This window comes from Sciurus carolinensis, chromosome X (genome assembly GCF_902686445.1).
Source record: "Sciurus carolinensis chromosome X, mSciCar1.2, whole genome shotgun sequence".
NCBI classification, from domain to species: Eukaryota; Metazoa; Chordata; class Mammalia; order Rodentia; family Sciuridae; genus Sciurus; species Sciurus carolinensis.
In genome coordinates, this window is record NC_062232.1 from 117,905,940 (window position 1) to 117,925,366 (window position 19,427).

The 19,427-nt window shown below is 34.8% G+C and overlaps 1 protein-coding gene and 1 non-coding gene across 2 annotated transcripts in view; one reads left to right on the forward strand and one right to left on the reverse strand.

Annotated features, from left to right (window-relative positions):
* Positions 1 to 19,427, forward strand: part of Mcf2 (MCF.2 cell line derived transforming sequence) — a 74,337-nt gene that overhangs the window by 19,628 nt on the left and 35,282 nt on the right. Inside the window, 6 exon segments of the mRNA XM_047535728.1 lie at positions 5,298 to 5,417; positions 6,201 to 6,317; positions 7,997 to 8,146; positions 10,215 to 10,348; positions 10,675 to 10,789; positions 14,024 to 14,143. Coding sequence (XP_047391684.1) covers positions 5,298 to 5,417; positions 6,201 to 6,317; positions 7,997 to 8,146; positions 10,215 to 10,348; positions 10,675 to 10,789; positions 14,024 to 14,143 — 756 coding nt within the window.
* On the reverse strand, positions 18,154 to 18,227 carry Trnag-ccc (transfer RNA glycine (anticodon CCC)). Its single transcript has one exon. It is a non-coding gene; the product is annotated as a tRNA-Gly (tRNA).

A 19,427-nucleotide genomic window follows, 5' to 3' on the forward strand; every position in this document is an offset into this window, starting at 1 on the left:
GAACCAGAATTTTGCTTCCCTCCTTCAAGCCTGCTTCTCTTCTGTTCCCCATCTCAGGGAAGATTGTATCATTCACACTATTACTGAAGCCCCAGATTTTGAGATTGATTTGATCGAGTCCCTCCTTTCTCATCAAACACATTCAATAGTTATGTCTTACTAATTGTACCTTCTACATTCTACCCTCTTTTTTTTTTTTTAACCATTTTTGCTCTGGTTCAGAATCCCTGGCTTAGATTTTATTTTACCAACCCTCCTAGTACATCTATCTATGTCTGGTCCTTTCTAAAACCAGTTCTTTTCCAAAACCAAAGTAATTTTTTTTAGAGGGGGGTACCAGGGATTGAACTCAGGGGCACTCGACCACTGAGCCACATCCCCAGCCCTATTTCGTATTTTATTTAGAGACAGGGTCTCACTGAGTTGCTTAGGACCTCACTAAGTTGCTGAGGCTGACTCTGAACTTGAGATCCTCCTGCCTCAGCCTCCCAAACCGCTGGGATTACAAGCATGTGCCACCACTCCTGGCTCCAAAGTAATCTTTGTAAAATGCAAACCTGAGGGATTGTGGATGTAGCTCACTGGTAGAGCACTTGCCTAGGGCCCTGGGTTCCATCCCCAGTACCATGATAAACTTTAAAAATTTGCAAATCTGATTATGTTGTTCTATTGCTCAAAACCTCTTAGAGACTTCCTTTACCTCTAGGAAAGACTTCAAGATCCTTCTTTATGTGGTTCTTGGCTGTCTTTTCAACACTATTGCCTTGTGTCTCTCAGCATCACTTTCCTCTAGCTTTTTTGACTGTGATCTCTTCAAGAGTTGGGAAGTTTAGCTATTAAGAGCACAAACTTAGGTGCAATTTAAGATTTCACCAGCTGTGGCAATTTATATTTAAATTCTCTGAGTCATATTTTTTGTAAAAGGGGAAGGAGACTTGACTCCATTATAGGATTATTGTGAAGATGAATTATGGTAATGTTGATAAATTACTTGCCATAAAATAGGCATTTACTACCAAGTAATTTATTATTAATATTGGATCATACTATTTTCATTCCTCCCTAATTTTTCCATATTTTAATTGGTACATTATAGCTATACTTAATGATGGGATTTGTTGTTACATATTCATTGGCGCACATATTATAACATTATAATTTGGAAAATGTCATTCCCTAGTATTTCCCCCTTCTCTCCTCCCTCTCCCTGGTCCCTTTTCCTGACTATTGATCTCCCTTTGATTTTCATCATTTCATACTGTTTCCATAATAGCTGTTCTAATGTAATTGCCACCAACAGTGCATAAGAGTTCCCTTTTCTCCACATCTTTGCCACCATTTTTTAAAATTTTTTAAAATTTTTATTTATTTTTTTATTGTAAACAAATGGGATACATGTTGTTTCTCTATTTGTACATGGAGTAAAGGCATACCATTTGTGTAATCACAGATTTACATTTTTTATTATTGTCTTTTAGATAATAGTCATTCTAGCTAGAGTAAAACAATATCCCTTTCTTTTCCTTTTTCCTCTCTAGCTTCCATGTATGAGAGAAAACATACCATCCTGGATCTTCTGAGTTTAGCTTATTTCTCATAACAACATACTCATGTTCCATTCATTTTCCTGAAAATGACATGCTTTCATTCTTTATGGCTGAATAAAGCTTCATTGTGTATATATAGCATATTTTCTTTATCCATTCATCTGTTGAATGAACTATGCTGTTTACATAGTTTGGGTATTAGGAATTGTGCTGCTATAAACATGGGTATACATGTATTGCTATAGAATGATGATTGTAATTCGTTTTGATAAGCACCAAGGAATGGAACAGCTGGGTCATATTGGTGGTTCCATGCCTAATCTTTTGAGAAATCTCCATACTGTTTTCCATAGTGGTTCTGCTAGTTTACACTCTCCCTGACAGTGTGAATCCACATCCTCTCTGGAATTTATTATTGTTTGTATTCTTGATTGCTGCCACTGATTAGACATTTCTTAAAAGAAGATTAAAAAATGGCCAACAGATATGTGAAAAAAAATTCAACAAAACTAATCATCAGGGAAATGCATTCAAAACCATAATAAGACATTGTTTTACTCTAGCGAGAATGACTATTATCTAAAAGACCATAATAACAAATGGTGACAAAGATGCGGAGAAAGTGGAACTCTTTTTTTTTTTATAAACAAATGGGATACATGTTGTTTCTCTGTTTGTACATGGAGTCAAGGCATACCATTTGTGTAATCATAAATTTACATAGGGTAATGTTTGATTCATTCTGTTATTTTTTTCTTCCCTCCCACCCCTCTTTTCCCTCTATACAGTCCTTCCTTCCTCCATTCTTGCTACCCTCCTTAACCCTAACCCTAACCCTAAACCTAATCCTAACCCTAACGCTAACCCCTCCCACCCCCCATTATATGTCATCATCCGCTTATCAGCGAGATCATTCGTTCATTAGTTTTTTGAGATTGGCTTATCTCACTTGGCATGATATTCTCCAATTTCATCCATTTGCCAGCAAATGCCATAATTTTATCATTCATTATGGTGGAGTAATATTCCATTGTATATATATACCACAGTTTCTTTATCCATTCATCAATTGATGGACATCTAGGTTGGTTCCACAGTCTGGCTATGGTGAATTGAGCAGCGATGAACATTGATGTGACTGTATCTCTGTAGTATGCTGATTTTAAGTCCTTTGGGTATAGGCCAAGGAGTGGGATAGCTGGGTCAAACGGTGGTTCCATTCCAAGCTTTCTGAGGAATCTCCGTACTGCTTTCCAGAGTGGCTGCACTAATTTGCAACCCCACCAGCAATGTATGAGTGTACCTTTTTCCCCACATCCTCTCCAACACCTGTTGTTGCTTGTATTCTTGATAATCGCCATTCTAATTGGGGTCAGATGGAATCTTAGGGTAATTTTGATTTGCATTTCTCTTATTACTAGAGATGTTGAACATTTTTCCATATGTTTGTTGATTGCTTGTAGATCTTCTGTGAAGTGTCTGTTCATTTCCTTAGCCCATTTGTTGATTGGATTATTTGTATTCTTGGTGTAGAGTTTTTTGAGTTCTTTATAGATTCTGGAAATTAGTGCTCTATCTGAAGTATGAGTGGCAAAGATATTCTCCCACTCTGTAGGCTCTCTCTTCACATTACTGATAGTTTCCTTTGCTGAGAGAAAGCTTTTTAGTTTGAATGTATCCCACTTGTTGATTCTTGCTTTTATTTCTTGTGCTATGGGAGTCCTGTTGAGGAAGTCTGATCCTAAGCCTACATGTTGAAGATTTGGACCTACTTTTTCTTCTATAAGATGTAGGATCTCTGGTCTGATTCCAAGGTCCTTGATCCATTTTGAGTTGAGTTTTGTGCAGGGTGAGAGATAGGGGTTTAATTTCATTCTGTTGCATATGGATTTCCAATTCTGCCAGCACCATTTGTTGAAGAGGCTATCTTTTCTCCATTGCATATTTTTGGCACCTTTGTCTAGTATGAGGAAATTATATTTGTTTGGGTTTGTGTCCATGTCCTCTATTCTGTACCATTGATCTACCTGTCTATTTTGGTGCCAATACCATGCTGTTTTTGTTACTATTGCTTTGTAGTAGAGTTGAAGATCTGGTATTGCGATACCCCCTACTTCACTCTTTCTACTGAGGATTGCTTTAGCTATTCTGGGTTTCTTATTCTTCCAGATGAATTTCATAATTGCTTGCTCTATTTCTGTAAGGTACATCATTGGGATTTTAATTGAAATTGCATTGAATCTGTATAGCACTTTTGGTACTATGGCCATTTTGACAATATTAATTCTTCCTATCCAAGAACATGGGAGATTTTTCCATCTTCTGAGGTTTTCTTAAATTTCTTTCTTTGGTGTCCTGTAGTTCTCATTGTAGAGGTCTTTCACCTCTTTTGTGAGATTGATTCCCAAGTATTTTATTTTTTTTGATGCTATTGTGAATGGGGTAGTTTTCCTAATTTCTCTTTCTGAAGATTCATCACTTATGTATAAAAATGCATTGGATTTATGAGCATTGGTCTTGTAACCTGCTACTTTACTGAATTCACTTATGAGTTCTAAAAGTTTTCTGGTGGAATTTCCAGGTTCCTCTAAATATATAATCATGTCATCAGCGAACAGGGATAGTTGGAGTTGTTCTTTTCCAATTTGTATTCCTTTAATTTCTTTGGTTTGTCTAATTGCTCTGACTAGAGTTTCAAGGATGATGTTTAATAGAAGTGGTGAAAGAGGGCATGAGAAAGGGGAACTCTTATACACTGTTGGTGTGGAATAAATTAGAACAGCCATTGTAGAAAACAGTATGAAAGTACCTCAAAACACTGAAAACGAAACTATCATGTGACCCAGCAATCCCACTTCTGGGTGTATAGCCAAATGAATTGAAAAGATTATATCAAAGAGATAATCTACATGCCAATGTTTATTGTGGCACTATCAAAATTGACCAAAATGTGGAATCAATTAAGGTATCCATCAGTGGATGAATGAAAAAGAAAATGTGGCATATATACACAGTGGAATATTATTCAGTCATAAAAAGGACGAAATCCTCTCCATTTGTTGGCAATGTGGATAGAACTGGAGGACATTATATTAAGTGAATTAAACCAAGGACAGAAAGATCAATACTATATGTTCTCATACAGTGTTGAATGAAGACAATTCTGGAAATGAAAAAAGTTGATCATACAGAAGGAGAGTAGAACAGAAGTCATTGGAGGATAGGAAGAGGAGGGGAAATGGGGGGATAGAGGGAGGTGGGATAATTAGTACCATAGAACAGCTGAAGAAGGGGAAGTAGTTTGACAGTTCCTAACATACAGAAATGATAATATTTGAGGAGATAGAACTACTAATTACTAATTACACATGTTATATATGTATCAAATTATATACTGTAATCCATAAATGAGTGTGAATTTTCTGTCAGTTAAAAAGCAAAAAGTAAACAATAAAAACAAAACTTGAAGTGAAGTGTTAGAGTATAATACTTTGTAACTTGGGACCTATTTATCTAGTGTGAGAAAATTCCACACCAGGAACATTAAGGATCTGACCTAATAACCTTACATTATTTTTATTTCTATTTTCATGTTTTTGGATTTTATCAGCATCCATTTTTTTTAAAGAATTGGCCTTTTACTGACTTTGACTTTAAACTTTATTTCGTTCAATTACATGTTTTCTGACATGTGCTCAGTCAAATGCTTGTTTTCCCAATTTTCTCTCATTTTGTTCCTTTTTTCCACAGGCTTCTTTTCCTGGGAACTTGCATTTAGTTTTGGTTTTACGTCCTACCAGTTTTCTTCAGCGAACTTTCACGGACATTGGATTTCGATTTAGTCAGGAGGATTTCATGCTCAAATTACCAGTAAGAGTATATTTTTTAAATGTTTTGTCCCTTTAATTCTCATGAAGACTTTGTCCAATGCTATTTGTTGTTACACGTGCTTTATATAGCATTTAAAATAAAAAAATGTCTTCCAAAAATACAAATTTGAAATGTCCCAAGGCCTTCCACTTCTACTGTTAAGAAATAGATTAAGCAATTTATAACAAAAACAATTTCTTTTGAAAAATAAATGTTATATGTTTTGTGTGTGTGTGTGTATGTGTATCTGTGTACGTGTGTGCATAATCAGGAACTCTTATTTTTAGTAAAAACGAGTATGTTTTATGTATTTGAACTCCCATGAACTCACATCCTGAGCTAGTTCAGAGAATCATGTTCTTTGTTTTGAAAGATGTTTTTATATGTTTTATTAGGAATACAGTGCTCATAAATTTTGATACTTTTGGAAAGATCAGTCCCTCCTGATAAATTGTAGCTTACAATATATAGTTCTTTTACTTTGTTGTGAGCATAGCATTCTTTCACAAGCTGAGCCATTAACAATGAAAACTTAGATGAAAGAGAATTAGGTGTTTGGGTTGTTATGGAGGTTAATTGTGCTGTAGAGAAACGTTTTATAAATAAAAACTTATTACCTAATGAGGTAATGCAAACGTGTGGGGTACATGTACAAGACAGAACTGTTAGAACCATTTATACAAGATGACTTTCTGCTAAATGTATGCTAAAGTTCATTTTACAGTTTAATGGAGGGATGCCATGAAGGACAGTTAACAGTATCTTTTTTGCTTATTTATATAGGTTGTTATGCTGAGCTCAGTTAGTGATTTGCTGGCATACATTGATGACAAGCAGTTAACCCCTGAGTTAGGCGGCACCTTGCAGTACTGCCACAGTGAATGGATCATCTTCAGAAATGTATGTTGCTTTTGCCCTTACCGTAGAACATATAGTTCATATTAGTCTTTAAATCTAGTTCTAGAAATTTTTCCTATTTGGGAAAAACAGATTTTTCGGGGCTCCTACTTTTCAAATACATTTAAAATTCAACATCTTGATTTTTCTTCCGTAGGCAATATCTAGAAATGAAGAGTCACTAGGGATGGCATTTGAAGAAGTCTAGAGAATAAGGAAATCTTATTCTGCCCAACCCTTCCTGTGGCCACGTAGTAACTGGAAGAAGCAAAGGGTTTGGGTTCAGATCTTGTCACTGCTGATTTTTAGCTGTATGAACTTGGGCAGTATACACAACATGTCTGAATCTTCTTTTTCCTTGCTATAAAATGGGAATAGTAATACCTTACCTCATAGGAGTCTGGTGAAGATTAAATGACATAACCTAATGCAAAATGATTAGCTCAGTGCATAGCATATGACAAACCCTCAACAACTCAAGTAAGATTATTAATCTCATAATCCTAGTGATGCTCCTGAGGCAATTATAGTTGTTAGAAGAGTCCTTCTGTTTTAGAAATTTACAAATAAGTAAGGACCCTATGCTTCCCAGGTGGGAATCCAGGTTGAATTATCTTCACTTCAAATTCCAGAGATATGGAAAATTTTCTGAAGAAAATAATGATGGTTCATTAAATCAGGGCTTCATTTTCCTCATCTTTCTTCTTTATCCAACAGTTCATTTAATAATTCATTCAACAATTCATTCATTCATATGAAGGTGTATTGTCAAAATAACAATATCTAGCCTTTAGTAACCTACAAAACCAAACTAAAGGAGCAGATACCTTGAGCTGCATGGTAAATAGATGATTCATGTAACCTGTACATTTTGTCCATCTCTCTGTAAGTAATGGATTTTGTAAAAAAAAAAAAAAAATTAACAACACAAACTTACTTGCCGTTTTAGGGCAATCGAGCCTTTGGTATGGCAATTTCAGATCTTCAACAGTACTTGCAATGCATTGTTGTGACATCTTGTTCCCCCTTTCCTAAGACCATTACTGGGGCTGGGAATATAGCTCAGTTGGTAGAGTGCTTGCCTTGTATGCACAAGGCCCTGGGTTCAATCCCCAGCACCACCACCAAAAAAAAAAAAGACAATCCTAAGACCATTACCTTGTTTGGAATGCTAATGCTATTCATAAATGGTAATAAACAAATATAAAGTGACTTTGCTGTTCTTATCTCTTCAGAAGTAAACTTATGGCACTTTTACCCTTTGCAGTTTGTAGAATAAGGAAAGCACTGTGATTTTTCAAGGACATAAAGCACGTTATTCAGTACATGGCATCTTTAAGAAATAATATTTGGGGGTGGTGCTGGGAATTGAGCCCAGGGCTTCATGCATGCTAGACAAGTGCTGTACCACTGAGCTATGTCCTTAGCTCCCAAGAAATAATTTTCATCAATATCTAAGAGAAAAGTCTATAAATTTAGAAAAAAGACATTCCAGAAGAAACCTAACTTTGCTTTTAGTTTCTTAGAGCCTTAGATGCAAAGTTAGAGTTGATTGCCAAGGGTAATGCCAGAGTTCATAACATGTATGTTTGATGTTATGCCCAAATAAACATAAATGCAATTACTGGTCCAGGTTTTGCTATGCTGACAGTTTCCATAAAAGTATCACTGGCTCTTTGCAGGCTATAGAAAATTTTGCCCTCACAGTGAAAGAAATGGCTCAGATGTTACAATCCTTTGGAACTGAACTTGCTGAGACAGAACTACCAGATGATATTCCTTCAATAGAAGAAATCTTGGCAATTCGTGCTGAAAGGTATCATTTATTGAAGGTATGTCTGATAGAGTGGACAAACAAAAGTTTTACATGGTCTTTTTCCAGAAAGGTGTTTGACACATCAACTTCACACTGGTTGTTACATATTTGCATATAATATTTAAAGGTATAAAAATATTACTCTACAAGAGAAGAATGTACTGGATAGGTTGAATTTTAAGTGTCTCTTTTGCAAATGATACAGTGTCTTGGGAAATTGTTTATTTGAAAATAGAATATATTATGTATGTGCCACAATAAGAAATCTACAGTTATTTGTTAACCTCATATTCTTTAATACCTTTATTTTATTTATTTGTGTGGTGCTGAGGTTCAAACCCAGTGCCTCACTTATTTGAGCCTAGAGCTCTACCACTGAGCTATAGCCCCAAACCTCATATTCTTTATATTACCGAAAGGCCCTCTCATTTGGAAAGCAAGTGTGAGAATCAACAGTTGACAGGTGTTCTGTTTTAACCTCCACCACAGGTACAGTGTGAAATGGGAGAAGGCGCACTTGATGAGGAGCCAGAAAACCTGATTTCTTGTCCCATCTCTGCCATGATCTAGTGTTGTAACCAAGGCCAACGTTGCTCAGTAGATTAAAAGCTCTCTTCTCCACGGAGTGCTAGTGCTTAATGTTTTCTTTGGTAAACCAGGAATGGCAAATGGATTTTGTTTTCCTACTCAGTTCTGATTAGAGTGTTGGATTGTGAAAGATTCTGAGGCATGGTTTTGACAATGAGCAAGTACTTTGATGGTCACTTTCCTCAAAAAGTTCAAGAACATTCTCAACAAATACCAAGCATTCAGATATCACTTGTCTCTTTCATATATTAATAGGCATGCTGGATGCACTGTCAGATTTGAACTTTGTGTACAGGTTACATGTTTCAGTTAAAAAGAGAGAAACTGAACCATAATCTAAAAGCAAAACTTTGTCCAAGGAAAGAAAATTGTATTTAATAAACTGTGTGATGTTGGGCAGTTTGCTTAACCTCCTGAGTTTCAGTTTCTCTATATGTGTAATGACGTTGATGATGATCATGCTTATCTTTTGTATAGTTGTGTGAAGGTGAAATGAGGTAAAGTATGTGATGTACATACAGCAGTGCTTGGCACACAGCTCATGCTTCATAAGTATTAGCATTTTTGTTTCTTTGTAATGTTGGGGATGGAACCCAGGGCCTCACACATACTGGATAAGTGCTCTACCACTGAGCCATACCCTCAGCCCCTTAGGCTCCAGTTTTTACTTACAGTTTAAGGGGTCCTTGAACCTCATGAAGAAAGTCTTAGATTACTCTTTGAAGTCTGAAAAGAGTCTGTGTACTTAGATCAGTCTCCAGTCATAACACCTTCTAAACAGAGATTTAGACTACGTGGCATTATTTAACCCCAAATGTGAAGTGAAATAAGACTTATGGTGGGGAGTGATTGCTAACAATTAAGGATTAGTGCCAGGTGCAGTGGAGTATGCCTGTAATCCCAGCAGCTCGGTAGGCTACAGCATGAGGATCACAGTTCAAAGCCAGCCTCAGCAAATTAGCAAGGCCCTAAGCAACTCAGTGAGACTCTGTCTAAATAAAATACAAAATAGGGCTGGGGATGTGGTTCAGTGGTCAAGTGCCCCTGGGTTCAATCCCTGGTAAACCCTCCCCCCAGCAAAAAGGATTAGTAAGAAAGGTACAGTGATTCTTTCTGAATATGCATTAAATATCTGTAACTGTATGCTTTCTAGTTTGATAGTCTTTATATAATACTGCTTTATTTGAACATATTAAAATATTACCAGAGTGGAATGGAATAGATTAGAACTTGCACAAAGAGAACACATGGTACTTCTCCCTGTAACGGTTTTATAGAATAGTGATTGCAACATCCATCTCTAAGGCAAGGGCTTCTTGGACCTTCAAAGATTTTGGATTTTGTGGTATTGAAATACTGCTTGATTTTTCAGATAGAAAAATCATTCTAGAGCTGTTGTTTCCATTCTGCATGCCATGAATGTATATTGCCTTCTGTTGAGGTCAGTCAGGTTGGATCACTAATCAGCCGATAAATCCCATTGTGCCTTTGTACAGAATGATATTACAGCTGTAACCAAAGAAGGAAAGATTCTGCTAACAAATCTGGAAGTCCCTAACACTGGAGAAGCTGTCAGTTCGAGTATTGAACGTCATCAGCAAATAAATGGTGACTGGCAAACTATTAATAAGTGAGTATCATTTTTTGCTTCAGAGTTAACTCATTTTACATTTTCAAGAAGGAATTATGCATTTTGCTGCACTCCATTAGGTGTGAAAGTATTTCTGGAGCTCTGAAAATCTGAGAACTTCTTGCCATGGTTATCCCATAGAGCTTAGCTTGCTTGCAGAACTAAGTTCTGTGAACATTTTCTGTGTCTGAACCAAGTGCCACAGACTGTGACTTTGCCTATAATTCTTAATGTCCAGACCAGGTTTATTGATGTAGCTGCAGTACAGGTGGTTGTTTGTTTTTTTTTTTTTCTTTTAAGGAATTCTTTTACTTTTCTTTGTTAAGATTGCTGGCTCAAGTTCATGATATGGAAACAGCTTTTGATGGATTTTGGGAAAAACACCAATTAAAAATGGAACAGTATCTGCAGTTGTGGAAGTTTGAGCAAGATTTTCAAGAGGTCAGTTAAAACATTTCTTTATACATTTCTTTTCATTATGCCAGGGGTTCTTGAACATCAGAATCCAGTCTTGTAAGATGCCCATATATAACTATAGAGGGACTAAGAGGCACGTACAAGTGAACCTGGACTTAGAATGCAGAAATCTCTACTAAACTTCTCAGTCTTCTCTTCTTCCACTTACCCATTTCCTATGGGAAGGTACTTAAGTGCCAAGGTGTATGACAGGGACAAAGTTTCTCTTTTCCTTCAGGTTTGTTATTCAAAGTTATTTTAGATATAAAGTGTTTGTAGGCTGTGGGATAGCATTCCAAGGAAATAATACCCACTTCCTTCTTGGTGTTTTTATACCATATTCCTGTGCTGAGCTTATGATTTAACAAAGTTTTTTTTTTTCTGATCCAGGACTTTATTTCTATGAAAAGCCTGACAGATGAAATTAAATCATATTTAGTTACATATTATTTAAAAGACTGAAAGTATATTCCAGTTTGACCCACCTGGACAGTCCATTACAATGTGGTCAATACCTATGCTTTTGTTTCTTTTATTTTTGTGGCAGCCCTGTCAAAGCTTCTCACAGGCAAAGTACTTGACCAGGCTTATCAAGGAAAACTATTTCTTCTCTCTCCTTCGTGTCTCCATCTTGTTTTCTGCCTGTGAATGGCTTACTTACCTGGTATTCATTTGTTCTCTAAGAATTGTTTTGGAAGAGCACAGCATTCTGAACTTAGGGCTCAGTTCCTTCCAAGCCAGTACCAACAAAATAGTACTTTCCAACTATGCATCTACTCATACGTGTTGTGCATCCAATCTAAATTCTTGTCCTGTGGTTCTCTTCTGTTTCTTCAAGTCATTGCTGTCTCTATTCAGTATTCTTTTTTACATTGTGCTCTTGCTGACTGTATCTCATGGTTACATGCAGAAATGTTTTTTTTATGTTTAGAAGGTTACTTTAAAAAAAAACTTATTTGGGACTGGGGATGTGGCTCAGTATTTAAATGCCCCTGGGTTTAATCCCCAGTAACAAACAAACAAAATAAAAAATAGAGAAAAAATCATTTGGAAATTTCAACTTATAGAAAAGTGGCAAACATAAGAAAAGTAGAAATACACATTCATCTTCTTCCCAGATTAACTTATTCATAATATTTTGCCAAACTTACTTTTTTATTTCTTCTCCCTTGCTCATATGTATATACAGATAATTTTTTTCTGACCATTGAGAATAATTTTCATACATTGTGGACTTTCCACCCTAAATATTTCATTTGTTTTCTAATAATTATTCTTATATATCCACAGTACAGTTATGAAATTCAGTACATTTAACAACAATGCAGTACTTTTATATTATCTACCATCAATATTCCAATTCTGTCTGTTGACCCAATAATGGCCTTTATAGCATTTCTTTTTCTTTCCATACAAGGTCTAATCTAGGATCCAGTATTGAGTTGTCATATCTCTTTAGTCTCCTTAAATCTAGAACATTTCCATTGCCTTTCTTGTCTTTTATGATATTAGTATTTTGAAGAATATAGTCCATTTTAAAACTGAAGGTTTCATCATTTTGAGTTTGACATCTTCTCATGAGTAGCTTCAGTCTATGTATGACCAACTAGATGACTACCTAAGTGATGTGCTCTATTCAGGGTGTCACACCTGCCTCTCATTGTTGATGTTCATTTTGATTAACCAGAAGATGTTATTGAATTTCTCCACTCTATAGTTACATCCTGTCCCATAACTATTAGAAAATATGTGGAGAGGAAATTTAAGGCAATACAATTATCTTACTCCTCACCAAAATTTCCCATATATTTAGCTTCAGTGGATATTTCTTTCCTGAACTACTCTTTACTATGGTGATTTCAAAGTGATGATTTTTCCAACACTTTTCTATCTACAGTAGGAACTGTGCTGAAGCAAGAGCTTTTCCTTTATTTCGTTTATTCATTTGTTAGATTCCTATATTTTTCATGATTTATAATTTATTACTATTCTTTCTTCTTTTATTCTTTTTTTGTGAATTAAACCGAGGGTATCACATATGCTATTCAAATGCTTTACTAAGAGCTAAGTCCTTTTGATTTAACAGTTTTTTTTTTTTCTGATCCAGGACTTTTATTTCTATGGAAAGCCTGACAGATGAAATTAAATCATATTTAGTTACATATTATTTAAAAGACTGAAAGTATATTCCAGTTTGACCCATCTGGACAGTCCATTACATGTGGCCAATACCTATACTTTTGTTTCTTTTATTTTTTTTGTAAAAAATTTTACAAAAATTTTGTAAAAAATTTTTCATTTTTGTAAAAAATTTTGAGTCTGAGTCTGTAAGTTGCTGAGGCTGGCTCTAATTACAATCTTCCTGCCTCAGCCTCCTAAGTGACTGGGTTTACAGGCATACATCACTGTGCCTTGCTTCCTTTACTGTTTTTCTACTTTGTTATTGAAACTGGCTACTCTATCCTTGTGATGTTCTCCAATATTTTTTAGAAAATCATTTCTTACTTTCTGGAATGAAGAGATATTTTAAGTTTATCTTGCACCTATTTTGCCTAAGCCCTGGAAGTAACCATTTTCTTAGAAACTTTCTTTTTTTGAGAAATGTTATTAAAGATTAAGATGTAGTTGCCAGGTGTGCTCATTGATATGGGAGGGGCTTTGTTTGCAGGATTATTCACCATAAAGCTGGAAAATTTGCATGTATATGCATATTTGCATATATACATGTTTGCATAAATGCAAATTCAGATCTATATACCTATATCTATATGTATGAATGTATACATAGTGATCTTACATAAATCATGGGTATACATGGATACCTAGAAAGTTAAATTTTAACAGATCACATCTATTTGTGTGTATAAAATAGCTGAGCATATTTCCATATGTGTAATTTTTCCATATTGACATTCTTATTTAATAGTATTTACTACAAAACTTGATCATAGAGACAGAATGTCAGCTGGGTGCAGTGATGCAGACCCATAATCACAGTGACTTGAGAGGCTGAGGCAGGAGGATCACAAGTTTGAGGCTTTCCCTTCCTTTTTGAGACCCTGTCTCAAAAGAAAAAAGATAAAGAGCTGTGGAATGTAGTTCAGTGGTAGAACATCCTGGATTCAATCCCTAGTACCCTCCAGTAAATAAATATAAATAAATTCAGAATGATTAATTATTTATATGTTTTTTAAAAATCTCTTTATTTCCTATGTTTAGCTTGTCACGGAAGTTGAACTTCTGTTAAATCAGCAAGCTGAACTGGATGATGTAACAGGGAATATAGTTCAAGTAAAACAAAAAATTAAGAAATTGGAAAACTTAGATGAAAAGTCTCAGGTAAGATTACTTTTTTTTTTTCTTTTTTTTTATTGTAAACAAATGGGATACATGTTGTTTCTCTGTTTGTACATGGCGTAAAGGCATACCATTTGTGTAATCATAAATTTACATAGGGTAATGTTGTTTGATTCATTCTGTTAGATTACTTTTTAAATATTCACTATGTTTATGGACTATAATAGCTTTTTTGTTTTGGTGGAACTAAGTAATATAAACCCTATTATGCTTACACTCTTCTAAACAGCATTCTGTATTAATTAGCACAATGATATTGATCTAAATTCTGTTTTGTTTGCTGTGACTCTAGACACATTGAAATGACATATAGTTGTAAAGGGAGGCCTCTGAGATAATGACTTGAACTGTTTCAAGCCCAGTAGTTGGAACAAGAGCATAAATCATTTTGGAAACACTAGAAAAATGTCATCAAGGATGGTATTGGGTTCCTGGAGATGATGGAAACATACAAAAACATAATTCCTTAAATGCCCACTATATGATATATGCAGTTGAACCAAATGGAGACTCATACAACTGGTCTACTGAGTCTTACTAGCTGTGTGACCTTGAGTAAAGTGGTTTCTAAATCTTAACATCCTTCCCTTTCCCTTTCCTTTTCTTTCTCTTCCCTCTTCCCCTCCCCTTCCCTTTTCCCTTCCTTTTCCCTTTCCCCTTCCTTCCCTTCTCCTCCCCTTCCTCTTTCCCTTTCCCCTTCCTTCCCTTCCCCTTTCCCTTCCCCTTTCCTTTCCTGTCCCTTTTCCTTTCCCTTCCCTTCCCTTCCCTTTCCCTTCCATTCCCTTCTAGTTAGCCCTCTTCTGCTTTCAGGTCATTTATTTTATTTGTTTCACATATGAGAGAAAACTTGATATACTCATCTTACTGTGTTTGGCTTATTTTGCTTACCATGATGTTCTCAAGTTCCATCCATTTTCCTGCAAATGATAAGATTTCATTCTTCTTAATGACTTAATAATACTCCATTGTGTATATATACCATATTTTTATCCATTTCTCTCTTGTTGAGCACCTAGGCTGATTCTATAGTTTGGTTATTATGAATAGTGCATCAATAAACAGGCATGCAGGTGTCTCTTTAGTACATTGACTTCATTTCCTTCAAATAAATACCCAGGAGTGGTATACCTGGTTCATATACTAGTTCTATTTTTGAAGAACCTCCATGCTGTTTTCCATAGTACAAATTTACATTCCCATCAACAGTGTGTAAATGTCCCTTATTCCCACATTCTCACAAACATTTGTTATTTTTTTATAACAGGTGTTTTTCTTTGGGTATGGAATCTCAGTGTAGTTTTGATTTGCAGTTCTCTGATGGCTAAAGATGGTGAGCATTTTTGAATATATTTTTTGACCATCTATAATTCTTCTTTTGAGAAGTGTCTGTTCAGATCATTTGTCCATTTTTTTAATAACTTTATTTTGTTTGTTTATTTTTTTATGTGGTGTTGAGGATCGAACTCAGCACATTACATATGCTAGGCAAGTGCTCTGCCACCAAGCTGCAGCCACAGCCCACTCATTTGTCCATTTTTTGATTAGACTATTTATTATTTTGTTAAGTTTCTTGAGTTCCTTTTATACTCTGCATATGAATCCTCCATCAGATGAATAAGTGGCGAAGATTTTCTCCCACTCTGTATGTTGTCTTTTTATGCTTTTGATCATTTCCTTTGGTGCAAAGTGCAAAGAAACTTTTAAATTTGATGTTATCCCATTTGTCAGTTTTTGCTTTGGTTTCCTGAGCTATTAGATTCCTAGTCAGGAAATTTTGGAGTGTTTCCCCTATGTTTTCTTGTACTGGTAGTTTTAAAGTTTTAGGTGTTACATTAAGGTCTTTCATCTAATTTGAGTTGATTTTTGTAGATGGTGAGAAATAAAGGTCTAATTTCAATTTTCTACTCATAGATAAACAGTTTTTTCACTACCATTTTTCGAAGAAGCTGCCTTTTCTCTAAGTTTTTTGCACCTTTGTTGAGAATTAGTTGGTTGTAGATGCATTTTTTTTGTGGGTCCTCTATTCTATTCCATTTGTGTGTGTGTCTGTTTTTATGACAGGGCCATGCTGCTTTTGTTACTATAGCTGTATAGTATGTTTTGAAATCAGGAATTAGATGACTTCAGCATTGTTCTTTTTGCTTGGGATTGGTTTGGCTATTCAGGTCTTTAGTACTTCCATTTGAATATTAGGATTATTTTTTCTAGTTCTGTGAAAAATATCTTTGGTATTTTAATGGAGATTGCATTGAATCTGTAGACTGCTTTTTGTACTATGGGCATTTTAACAATATTAATTCTCCCAATCCATGAACTTGGGAGATCATTCCATCTTCTAGTGTTTTCTTCAGTTTTATTCTTGTGTTTTATGTTTTTCATTGTAAATGTCTTTTACATCCTTTATTTGGTTTCTTTCTTTTTTTTTTTTTTTTTAAGCTATCATGAATAGAATTGCTTTCCTGATTGTCAGCACATTCCTTTCTGGGGAATACAAAAATCTGCTGTTTTTTGTCTGTTAATTTTGTATCCTGCTGCTTTGTGTAATTTGTTCATCAGTTCTAAAAGAGTCTTTTGGTGGAATCTTTAGGGTTTTCTAAGTATAGGAATTATATCATCTACAAATAGAATTAACTTGACTTTTTCCGTTTCTGTTTATGTTCCTTTTATTTCTTTCTCTTGCATGATTGCTTTGGCTAACATTTCAAGTACTGTATGAATGAGAGCAGTGAGTAGACACGTTTGACTTGTTCTTGATCTTAGAGGAAATATGTTAGTTTTTCTCATTCAGTATGATGTTGGCTATGGGCTCGTATATGGCCTTTATTATGTTGAGGTATGGTCCTTCTATACCTAAGTTATTTTTATAATGAAGAGTTGTTGAATTTTATCAGACTTTCTGCACCTGTTGAGGTGATTGTGGGTTTTTTTGTCTATTTATGTGCTTTAAGTTTATTAATTTTCATGTATTGAACCATTCTTACTACACTGGAATAGAACCAACCTGATTATAGTGTATGATTTTTTAAATGTGTTGTTGAATTCAATTTGCAAGTATTTTATTGAGGATTTTTGCATCATATACCTTAAGGATATTGGTCTATACTTTTGTTTTTTGTTATGTTCTTATCAGATTTTGGTAGCAGGGTAATACTGGTTTCATAGAATGAGTTTGGATGTGTTCCTTTCCTTTTTATTTTATGGAATAGTTTGAGGAGCATTGGTAATAGTTCTTTAATAAAAGTCTGGCAAAATTTGGCAGGGAATCCATCTGGTCTTGGGCTTTCTTTGGAGACTTCTTATTATTGCTTCATTCTCAATGATTCTTACTCATTCTTAAAGCTTTTTATATCCTCTTGGTTCATTTTTGATAGGTCATATGTATTTAGAACTCTGTCCATTTCTTCTAGACTTTTCAGTTTATTGGAATATGATTTTTCAAAATATTCCCTAATGACTTTGTGAATTTCAATGGTGTCTATTGTAACATCCCCCTTTTTGTCTCTAATTTTTATTTATTTGGGTCTTCTCTCTTGGTTAATTTGGCTAAGGGGTTCTCAGTCTTATTTATCTTTTCAGAGAACCAGCTCTTTGTTTTATTGATCCTTTTATATTGTTCTTTTAGTCTCTATTTCATTTATTTTTATCCTGATCTTTATTTTTCTTTTTTTTCTGCTTATTTTGGTTTCATCATATTTTACTACATGATCATTGCAGATTTTATGCTCTATTTTTTTTTTTTTTACAAAAAAGTAGGATGAAACCATTATATAAAGCTTTTTTTTAAAAAAAAATGTGATGGTATTATCATTTATCACTAAATGTCTTTGGTGCAAGATTAGGATGCATAGAATACTCATGAATATATGTGAATGCAGTGGTGATGATTATGTGGTGAAATACAGTAATTTGTTCTTTGTTTCCTAAGATCTTGAGATGATGTATCATTAAATTATTTATTTGTGATTTGTTTTTTTATCTTTTATTAAATTTTTTTGTGGTGCTGGGGATTGAACCCAGGGCCTTATGCTTGGGAGGCAAGCACTCTACCAACTGAGCTACATCCCCAGCCCCTATGATTTGTTTTTTTAAATATAGGCACTCATAGTTATAACTTCCCTCTTAGAACTGCCTTTGATGGTATATTATATTTCCATTTTTCATTTGACTTTGGGAATTTTTAAATTTCACCCCTGAGTTCTTCACCCACTCTTCCTTCAGAGTATATTGTTAATTTTCCATGTATTTGTGAAATTTCTAGTTTCCCTTGCTGTTGATTTCTAGTGTCATCCCATTATGATCCAATAAGATGCAAGAAATTAGTTCAGCTTTTTGAATTTGCGAAGACTTGTTTTATGGTCTAATGTGTGAACTAGTTTTGGAAAAATATCCTGATGAAAAGAATGTATACTCTGAAACTGTTGAATAAAATATTTTGTAGATTTCTGTTAAGTTCATTTGATTTATAATATAATATAACTAATATTTCCTTGTTATTTATCTGGATAATCTATCTGTTGGTGAGAAGTAGGTATTGAAGTCACCTGCTCTTTTCGTATTGGGACCTATTTCTCCCTTTATGATCGGTAGAGTTTGCTTTATAAATTGGCAGCTCCAATGTTTGGTTCATATATATTTATAATCATCATATCTTATTGATGAATTGTTCCCTTTGTTAATGTGTAGTGACCTTTGTCTTTTCTAATTGATTTTGGCTTCTAGATTGTTTTATCAAATATGAGTCACTATTCCTACTTGCTTTTTGATTCCCTTTACAAGGAATATCACTTTCCATCCTTTCATCTTCAGTGTGTGCATATCTTTGCCAGTGAGGTGCATATCTTTGCAGGCAGTGGACTGTTGGGTCTTGTTTTTAATACAATCATGCATCCATGTGTATTTTCATTGGAGAATTAAGATATTTGCTTTCAGGATTATTACTGAAAGGTGTGGTGTGGCGTGTAGTTGTTACAATTATGTTTTTCTTCTGTTTGTTTTAAATATTCTATGTTCTCTCTTATTCATCTAGAGTTTCATGATTATCTATTAATAATGTTTGATTCTTTCCTAATTCTCATTGGCTTATCTGAAGATTTATTTTTTCCCTTATCTCAAGACCCATGCTGTCCTGATTGCGTTTATTGTTCTTCCTCTTTTAGGTGTAGAAAGTTTTTTGTTTTGGGGTTTTTTTTGTGGTGCTAGGGATTGAACCCAGGGCTTCATGCCTGCTAGGCAAGCACTATACCACTGAGCCACATCCCTTGCCCCC